The following is a 9,789-nucleotide window of genomic DNA, read 5'->3' as shown; positions in this document are numbered from 1 at the left end:
CCCCCAAACCGATACACGACACCCTCCCCCCCCAAACCAGCCGTTTCCTGACATTGGTGTAAACTGAGCTCTTCCCATTAGAGATGAACTCTCCCGTGCTTCTTCACATTTAAAACATTAAATGCCAAAGCTTACAGGGGAACGATACAACAAACAGCATGTGCTGGCCACCAACCGCCATCGGCAGGAAAGCAGCAATCTTTTTCGTCCACGGTACGAAATGCATTTTCTTCTCACTGAAATGGATGTCATTAAGGAACAGTTAGTGGATGAGCATGTTTTTAAAAATACGTATATACAAAAATGCCTATTCTCCCTTGTAATACGGGGCAGCTTAAAACAGCAGTCACCCAAGAGCCTCTCTCACAAGGTGTTTTGGCATGACACGCAGTAGTTTTTCGTAAGACTCAGAGACACGGATATATCAGTCCTGTTTCTTGCTCTTATCTGCAGGTTGTGCAAGTTTCATTTGATGCGGTGGTGCAGATGTGATCCAGACAGAAAGCCTCAGCATAGTCCTTCTTTTGCAAGTTATGAAATACTCAGAAGTGCCAAATTACGCGAGGAGGAAACAACTAGTCAGCCTAATTGGGTGCTGCCTCTGAAGTAGCAGTGAAAGCCGCTGGGATCGGGCACGGAGACACAGCCCAGGCACTGGGCACCCTGCTGAAGCATCAGCTATGGTGAGGCCAGTGAAAAGAGCCAGCTGCAATCTGAAGGCAGCAGGTCCAAGATAATGCCAAGTACGTTCCCATCTTCACCCGAGAGATGCAAATGTTATCCAGGAAACACGGAACCTCCTCTGTTGAGAAGCCCAGAAGTTTGTCTCCCTACAGCTCTCCTTCGTGGTGGAATCCACTGCGCCCCAAAGCTCTGCCAGCCTGGCCCTGTCACGGCAGGAGATGGTACAAAGGGGGAGGTAGCGTGGCATTCCCCCGGCAGTCCACGTACTGGTAGTCTTCAAAAGCCAGCTGCTCCGAATGACACAGGTATGTGCAGGTCAGGGTCCCCCTGCGAGGGAAAAGCAGAGCACACAGGGTGGGTGGAGTGTTTATGGGGAAGAACCTGGGGGAAGGGCAACAAGGGAGGCATCATGGTGGGAGTCTGTTACAGACCACCCAAGCAGGGCAAACAGGCAGGCAAAATATTAAAATATTCTATGAGCAGCTGGGAAACACCTCACCATCGCTAGCCCTTGTTCTCGTGGGGGACTTCAACTTACCAGGTGTCTGCTGGAAATAGAACACAGCAGAAAGGAAAACACTCTAGAAGGTTCCTGCAGTGTGCAGAAGAGAATTGCCTGACACAGCAGGTGAGCCAGCTAGGGGAGGTGCCCACTGGATCTGTTGTTTGCCAACAGAGGACCTCAGGGGGTGCAGAGGAGCCAGCAGTGTGCCCAGGTGGCCAAGGTGACCAAGAGCATCCTGGCTTGTATCACAAACAGCGTGGCCAGCAGGACTAAGGCAGTGATCATCCCCCTGTGCTTGGCACTGGTGAGGCTGCACCTCGAGCCCTGTTTGGTTTTGTGCCCCTTGCTACAAGAAAGGCATTGAGGTGCTGGAGCGTGTCCACAGAAGAGCGATGAAGCTGGTGAAGGGTCTAGAGAACAAGTCCTGTGAGGAGCAGCTGAGGGCACTGGGGGTGCTGAGCCTGGAGAAAAGGTGGCTGAGGGGCGACCTCCTCGCTCCCTACAACTACCTGAGAGGAGGTTGCAGTGAGGTGGGGTCGGTCTCCTCTTCCGAGTAACAAGTGATAGGACAAGAGGAAACAGCCTCAAGTTGCGCCAGGGGAGGTTTAGGTTGGATATTGAGAAAAACTTCACGGAAAGGGTGGCCCAGCACTGGGACAGGCTGCCCAGGGACGTGGTGGGGTCACCATCCCTGGGGGAGTTTAAAAAACATGTCGATGCGGCACTTGGGGACACGGGTTAGTAGTGAGCTTGGCAGGGCTAGGGTAACGGTTGGACTCGATCTTAAAGGTCTTTTCCAACCTGAATGATTCTGTGATTCCTGAAGGAATCTATGACGGACTCTGTGACAACAGCCTGCAGATGGTGAACCTACAGGTCCATCTTCCAAGAGCAGGCTCACAACCTGGAGTCCATCACCCCATATGCACAGGGAGATCCACCTGGCGAGCACAGGCTACATTAAAAGATAATTTCTGCTGCAGGGTTTTCCAGAGTGGCTTAAACTCAGCTAATGAGGACCACTCTCGTTTCATGGCTGCATGGAGGCGTTCTAGTGCTGCTGTACCTCCTCCTATGAGCTTCACCATCTTGTACCCTGGGTTTAGCTCTAAATCAGGCCAGAAGCTGTCCCAGCAGGAGCTGTATGACAAAACTGCAGTTATGCTCCTTCCTAGCAGAGAGGAACAGCTGTAGAGGACTGAAGGCTGTGGGTTGATTAGCATTGATAACATGCAGTAGATAGCCCAGTGCAAGGCCACAGCTACATATTACTAAGGCCAATCAACCCACTGCCTTCATTCCTCTACAAACAGCCAACCTCAACTGCTTTCCCAGCAGGGGCTGTCATACCCTAAAGCACGGTCAAGCTGAACACGGTCATCTGGTCCGTCCCCTGAACGGATAACAGGATGCGCACCAGAGCCTGCTTTGTCCTGCTTTGCTCTCTGAACACTTGGAGACAACCATCCGCACATCTGCAGAGTCCAGGCGTGAGTCTGCCCCCAGCACCACGATGCAGGCAGGCATAACCAAACCAGTCAGTACTTCTAGTCCTGGACCGAAAAATTGCTTCCGACAGCTACAACCAGTATTCCAGAATAAAGTTTGCCAGGCCAGCTTGCCTTAAACAACAGTGACAGGGGATTTCTCAGGGTAGCAACAGCCTTGAAGAGTTATCTGCTCCTCACACCCCAGCACACCTGTCTGGGTAACAGCACATTTACGCTGTAGGCAGTCCTGGTCTTGAAGAGTGACAGCAGACCTTCTTGAAGGGAGTCAAGAAATAATGTAGGTGACACAAATGTTAGCTACAGCTCTGAACCCAGGCATCACTTACTGTATATGCAGCAGAACGTTGTGAACTTTGACTTTTGTCCAGGTGCAAACGTTACTGCAGGAGAAAAGAGAGAGTCAGATCCCCAGGAGCTGCCTGCACCACTCATCTCCTCTCCTCAACTACTCCACTGCTTCTCCAAAAAGGTCTGTCTTTGCAATATTCTGACAACCGCTGTGTAGGCAAAGTTCTTCAAGCACACCAGCAGCTATGAAAAATGTATCTAGAAAACATGTTTTCCTGGTGTAACTGTGGATTTACTAAGCACAGCCCTTGTAAACGTGCAATGCACCACCCTGTCCACACAAAAGCTTTGGCTGCTGTGAACTTCACACGGTTTGCTGGCCATTTGCAGAGAAATGCAGTTTGTACAAGGTACTCAGCTGCTCACTAACAGAGCTTTTAAAGATGACAACCTCGACTTCAAATATCACCACTTATCAAAATGTATGGAAAACTACATTGCTGAACCAACGGTAAGCTGAGAATAGCAATATATAGAAAAGGAAATCAGTTTTAAATGGGTGTGCCACACATATCCAGATAGCTTCACACGTTAAACAGGGAAGGACACACTCCTCTTTACAGACAGGACCAGCACAAGGAATTTACTCAGGAAAAGCCTATAAGCATCACTTACTAACCAAGGGAAGAAATATTCAAGAATACTCACTAGGTGTTGTCATCCAATATCCTGCTGGCCACCATATAATAGATCTGCAAATGCGAACAGGAGAGAAAGCACATTTAACTGGTAATGTATACTGTTATATTTGCAATGTATATGCTATTACATTTAAATAATACTTTTAATCCGTATTTTCCCTGGTAGTACATTTTCATACACACACTACTAGTACACTTGTGTAAGCCTTTTCTTAAAGTCTGTTCCCTGTGGTTAATCCCTATATTGTGGATAAAATAAGCAATGCATCATTTACCAGACATGTTGAGTACCTGAAAATCACGAGACTTGGAATGCAACTTATTATTTGCACACTGCTGGCTAGCACTAGGCCTGCTATTTTTTCCTCAGTAAAAAAAAACAAGAAAAGAAATTCTATTCTGTTCCACTCTTTACAGCACACCAATTTCCTTGGTATTTCAAGTCCTATAAAGCCATCCATTAGACAAACGGGAGGGGGAAATAAGAAAGTCAAGATTTAGGGTAGACCTAGGCTCATGTTTTCACAGGCCTATAATTCAAAAGGAGTTACATCAGAAGAATTAAGACGGGAAAACGACCTTTCAGGACACATCCTGCAGGAAGTACGCATGAGCTAGAGTTACGTTAGGACACAATTCCGAGAGCTGAAGTAGGGAAAGCAGGACTCAAAATTAGGTATCTGAACCTGAAATTCAAGATCTAGCCTAAAAATTGTTTTTAACAGTAGATAAGAAAATAGATTCAGAAATTTTAGATCTAAAAAGGCCTCAAAAAGGCCACCCAGGCTACGTGCCTGACCTTTACACAAAGGATGGATCAGCTGTGCTCAAACCATTCCCCACCAGGGTTCTGTCTAACCTGGTTTTAAGCTTGCCAGCATTTTAAAGCAAGGATGCAACCCAGCCTGCTACCCAAAGAGCGAGCAGATGCTCCTCACCCAGGAACGCATTAACTTCAAACTCAGCAACACGTAAATTCTTACAACACCCCTTCCCCAAGTGGGATGTGGAAGCTGCATGGGGAAAAGCTTTGAGTATTTGCAGGCAGATGACAAAAGAGAGGATGAAGTGTGCAAGGAGCACCTCCCTGTCCAGGACATCCAGATGAGTTTAGGAGAAAAGACAAGGAACAGCAGAGCTCACCTGGCCGCTCTGCAAAGGGCTCATGTTCAGCAGGGTTTTCATGGTCGTCTTCCCTACCACTATGGACTGGTGCAAAACCTCTACGTCTAGTTGCACAACAGTGACCACGTAGAAGTTGTCATTAGTTATGTTCAGCACGTTCTAGGGAGAGAAACAAAAAAAAAAACCCAATGCAAACCACAATTCACCTCGCAGCAGGGCTATATGTTCCTGTTGCAAAGCTACTTTAAATATATCCCTGCTATGAGCTCACAGCAACGCTGGGCCACGTTGTCCCTTTCACATCCTCAGCCATACGTCCAGCCTGGCCACAGAGGCACATGCTCCGCAGCGTCTCCCAGGACAGTCCAAGGGGGACAACCAAGCAGCTCAAGGATGCAAAAGGATTCCCAGAACTCATCGCAGCGCTGCATTTACACAGCCCCTTCAGCCACTTGGTGCGACTTGCTTGTTTGCAGCCAGCCCAGCCGCACCTCTGATGCTGTAACATGCTCCAGACGCTGATCCCAAGCAGCTGGAAAGCGGACTGCGATGGTGGGAATGGCAAGAATAACTCCAGACAGTGACCAGTCAGGTAGCCTGCTGTCCTGGTTTCAGCTGGGATGGAGTTAACTTTCTTCTCAGTAGCCAGTGCAGTGCGGGGTTTTGGCCGTGATGTGAGAACAATGCTGATAACCGCACTGATGTTTTTAGTTGTTGCTGGGTGATGTTTATACTAAATCAAGGAGTTTTTGGTTCCCTGGGCCCTGCCAGCGAGAGGGCTGGAGGGAACCGGGAGGGGACACAGCCAGGACAGGTGCCCCAAGGTAGCCAAAGGGATATTCCATACCGTATGGCATCATGCTGGGTATATAAACTGGGGGAAGGAGGAAGGGGGGGGACATCTGGCACTATGGCATTTCCCAATTAACCGTTACGTGTGACGGAGCCCTGCTGCCCTGGGGGTGGCCGAGCACCTGCTGCCCATGGGAAGCGGTGAATGAATTCCTTGCTTTGCTTTGCGTGCGCGCGCAGCTTTTGCTTTACCTGTTAAATTGCTCTTATCTCAACCCCGGAGTTTTACATTCCGATCCTCCTCCCCATCCCTCTGGGTGAGGGGCAGTGAGTGAGAGGCTGCGTGGGGCTGGGTTGCCGGCCGGGGTTAAACCACAACACGCGCACATGGAGCGGCACAGGCGATAAGCAGGGAGCCCTTCAGATCCACGCTTTAACTGTGAGCTGAGCACTTACCGTCATGTTGAGAAATATACTGGTGGTGGTGGCATTAAAGCCAATGGAGGAGGCGTTCAGCCCTGCAGGCAGCACAGCGATGGAGCGAGGAAACAGGAAGAAAATACTGAGAGATGTTGTCAGCAGGCAAATCATCACAGCAAGGCACACATAGAGCTTCCTGCAAAATACCACCAGGGCCACCTGGTTTATCACCAGCACCACCAGCTGATAAACCATTCTCTTGGTTTATCAGCTGCAAGCACCTGCAGTCCTGCTCCAGCTCCAAGGGAAAAGATGATAAAAGCTTGGGTGCCAGAAAACTGGGATGGGTTTGAGCAGAACTATTTGCCAATTAAAAAAAAAAAAAAAAAAAATCATCACAGCAGAAGCAAGGTAAGAGTCACACACACTGACACGTCACGTCACAGTACAAATCGCTAAGACCCCCAACAACCCCACACAGAAGGCTGTCCACCACCTGCTATTTCTGGAAAGATATGGGAAACACCAAACTTACCGCAAGACAGAGCACAAAGAGCAAAACACCAGAAGACTGGGGCTTTCTTTCACATGCAGAAGAAATATTCAAAAGATGAGGAAAGAGGAAAGTTTAACAGGACTTACGTCCGTCTAGGCTTCAGTCTCTGGTCACCGTACGGAATCAGAGCCACCAGCTGCTTCTCTTGCTCTGAAGGAGGTGGCAGCAGATTAGAGACCACATTAAGCACAGAAGTAAATAAAGCTAATTGCACCGCAGGACATTGCACAGCAGCCTGGTGTCCATCTGCACTCATTTCACAAGCAATATTGCCCAATTAGAAGGCAAGCGTGATACAACTAAGATTTCGGTTTTGTTGCGGATTGGCTTCAAGTTTTACTGAATCTTTCTATATTTTGTGTTTGTTTGTGAAACAGTTAACTACAGGGACAGCTTGATTTTAAGAAGCCAGGCTCTACGTTAGCATTACGTTAACACTTATTAACCAATGATGTATGGGTTCTTGCGCTACTTGTCATTTGAAGCTGTGTAACTTGAAGCCCTTGCTCTCTAGACCATAACCAGAGCACCTGGGTTCTACTGGGTATAGGATGAGTTATTGGACCACTTGTGGCGAGGCAGACATCCAGCAGTCCAACTTGGCAACTAAACTTAGCTCTAAGGTGTGCCCAAGTGAACTACCTTCATTATAACACTAAAGAACACACCCGCAGGTTAAGGAGACCCTTGCCCAGGTGACGACACTTCCTCTGCGCAAGCGTAGCAACAGAAGAGGGTGACCCAGCAGATATTGTAATTATATACGAATCACTAAGCAATCATTGGAACCGGGAGTGTACAACCTTATAACTTTTGTGTATAAATGTAAGGGCGAAATCTGCATAGGTGTGCTTGATTTGTGGAGATGCCACCCAGCACCCGGCGGTGCAATGAAGGAACGCCTGCTTCTTAATACTGCATTGGTGTCAAGAGGTTGGATTCCTGATTTTGGTGACAGTTTGAGCATTTCAATCTCTGGGCAAAAACAACCAGGGTGGGCTTCGAGGAATCCCCCTAGGAAAAGCACTACCTGCCCTCCCACACACAGAAGTCACAGGTGAGCTGGAGGTACCAGGACAGGACATTCCTAGACTAGATACGATAAAGACCAACTAGTTCAACCAAGTTCTCTAGGCAAAGAGAGACATACCCACCTCAGAAGGTTGAAAAAGCACCAACACAGCACACAGAAGATTCACCTACCCCTGGGGATCCTTCCTGTTCCCTGACACGTTGGACAGTTGACACAGCCGCGACGTGCAATGCCCTCGCAGGGTCCACAGGACAGAGCAGAGTCATTGATACTGGCGTAACTGCCGATTTCATCTCCAGCATCCAGCTGCCCGGGTAAGATCAGCTTGCCTTCGTTCTCCTTTTGGGCAGGTGTTTTCCACAACAGCGAAAGTTTTCCACCCATGGTTGAAAGAATTCTCACTAGGTGTCCAACGCAAAAATACGTTCAGAAAATTGCCTCTGTGAAGCAGCCTCCAAGAGCAGCACCATCAGCATTTCTAGCAGATCACAAGTGCCTTAACATTTAGGAAGTTCTTGAAGCACAGCTCCGAAGTTACTGCAAGTGACTCTCTTAAAACCATTTATCTTCCAGACACCCCAGTTGCAGCAGTGTCTGAGTATGCCACTCTAAGGAACTGCGCACCAGGTTTTTTATCTCATAGCATTCCGTGAGAGAGGGGAACACTGACTCAAAGCTCCTGAAGGTTTCGAGATGACAACATAACCTGCAACTGCCAAGTTCTTGGCTGGTTGTTATTCACCTCCATCCAACAGGGAACTCGCCTGCACATCCAGGCCTTGACATTCCCAACCCAGCACAGTGTTCCTGACAGCAACAGTAGCCTGACTAAGATCAGAGAGTGCTCAAACAGAATAGAAGAGTAGATAAAAAAAAATTATAGCATATAAAGATAGTTTAAGTTAGAAATACAGTTGAACTCACTTTGCCAGGCTCAAGGTTTTTTACATCAGCTCTAGCAACCCTCCCAAAAGCATTAATACCAAGCTGAGAAAAAGCAACGGATGTTTCACGAAATAGTTTCCTACCTGCGCCAGCCTCTCCCCGGGGCAGCCTTGTTTCAGCAACTCGGCGGCAGGACGTTCAGCTTCGATAAACAGCAACTTCTGCGTTTGCCCCCAGGGGCTTTGCATCAATAACCCCTCGGGTTCTGTTACAAGACACACCGGCGATGGGAATCCCCGCCGGGCAGCAGGGAACCACGGCGGCAGCTGCGGAGCACGGGGCTCATTCCACAGCCCACAAACCTGGGGGCCGATTCTGCTCGCTGACCACACAACAACCAGGAGCAACCACCGGGATCTCCTTCCCTTAAGGGAGGAGGGCACGGGCGCAGCTCCGCTCCTTCAGCCCTGGAAGGCCGCGGAGGGACCCGTCAGCAAGCAGGACTATGAAATTCTGCAAGACGCTGCTCGGAGGCTCGAGGTAATTCAGTGCTCCCCACCCTCTGGCAGCCGGCGGAGGGGAAGGGAAGGACAAAGATGGCTGAAAGAGCTGGGTTTGCTACCACGGGAAGGCCTCCCTACGTGGTACGGCCAGTCCCCACCGCTGCAGCCCCCCCGAGGGCCCCAGGAGCTGCAGTTCTACCTCCGCTCTGTTAATGTTTACCAGCTCGTCGGAAACAAGCAGCTGGAAGGAGTGGCAGCCCTGGAAGGAGTGGCAGCCTTTTCGCAGAACTTGGGACAACCACCACAAAAGCTGGCAAAGTCACATCGGAAAGACCCAGCGGAAGGCAGTGGGTGGCGAAGGTTAACCCCTTCAGGCACGGCCCTTCGGCACTCTCCCACGTTCACCATAACCCCTACCGCTGCCCCGCGAGATCTGCAAGAGGAAGCAGAACCCAACGGCTGCGACGAGCCCCAGTTCCAAGAGGGACCAGCACCCCACCAGCTCCACCCGTTTGCAGCTGCCTCCCGGGGCCCTGCCCCTCGCACCCCCTTGGCCCCACCGCCTGGGCCCCTCCGGCCACCCCAGCTTACCGGGCCCCCACCGCAGGCAGCAGCCGAGAGGAACCGAAAGCGCTGCGGGGCGGAACAGCTACGGCCAAGGGCACGTGCTCCCGGGGGAAACTGGGTGGCCACAGCCCTCGCACCCCCAGGGCGAGTCAGCCCCAACCTGTAAAGACCCCCAGGGACAGCCGGCGGGATAAAGAGTTTTATTGTAGGGATGGAAGA

General features: G+C 50.0%; 1 protein-coding gene across 2 annotated transcripts; it reads right to left on the bottom strand.

Moving 5' to 3' along the window:
* Positions 1-84: 84 nt before the first annotated feature.
* Positions 85-9,456, bottom strand: TMEM106A (transmembrane protein 106A). Of its 2 annotated transcripts, XM_080369870.1 has the most exons (8): positions 8,644-8,765; positions 7,786-8,016; positions 6,669-6,732; positions 6,063-6,222; positions 4,833-4,973; positions 3,697-3,740; positions 3,027-3,080; positions 85-1,011 (listed from the first exon to the last, which is right to left on the bottom strand). In XM_080369870.1, the coding sequence occupies exons 2-8, from the start codon at positions 7,997-7,999 to the stop codon at positions 891-893; spliced, it is 798 nt and encodes a 265-aa protein (XP_080225996.1). In that variant the 5' UTR covers positions 8,000-8,016; positions 8,644-8,765; the 3' UTR covers positions 85-890. The 2 variants fall into 2 exon arrangements, with proteins under 2 accessions (XP_080225996.1, XP_080225997.1); XM_080369871.1 differs by having other exon boundaries at positions 7,786-9,456.
* Between the last annotated feature and the right edge of the window lie 333 nt (positions 9,457-9,789).

Source organism: Falco punctatus, assembly GCF_963210335.1.
Source record: "Falco punctatus genome assembly, chromosome: 19".
NCBI lineage: Eukaryota > Metazoa > Chordata > Aves > Falconiformes > Falconidae > Falco > Falco punctatus.
This window is presented reverse-complemented; position numbering and strand designations above follow the sequence as displayed.

Excerpts from the sequence above, each read along its gene's own strand:
- TMEM106A (XM_080369871.1), bottom strand. The coding sequence starts at position 7,999 with ATGGGTGGAAAACTTTCGCTGTTGTGGAAAACACCTGCCCAAAAGGAG. Across the intron at positions 6,733-7,785 it reads AACAGGAAGGATCCCCAGGG|AGCAAGAGAAGCAGCTGGTG; the intron begins GTAGGTGAATCT and ends CACCTCCTTCAG. Across the intron at positions 4,974-6,062 it reads GTATATTTCTCAACATGACG|AACGTGCTGAACATAACTAA; the intron begins GTAAGTGCTCAG and ends TTCTCTCCCTAG.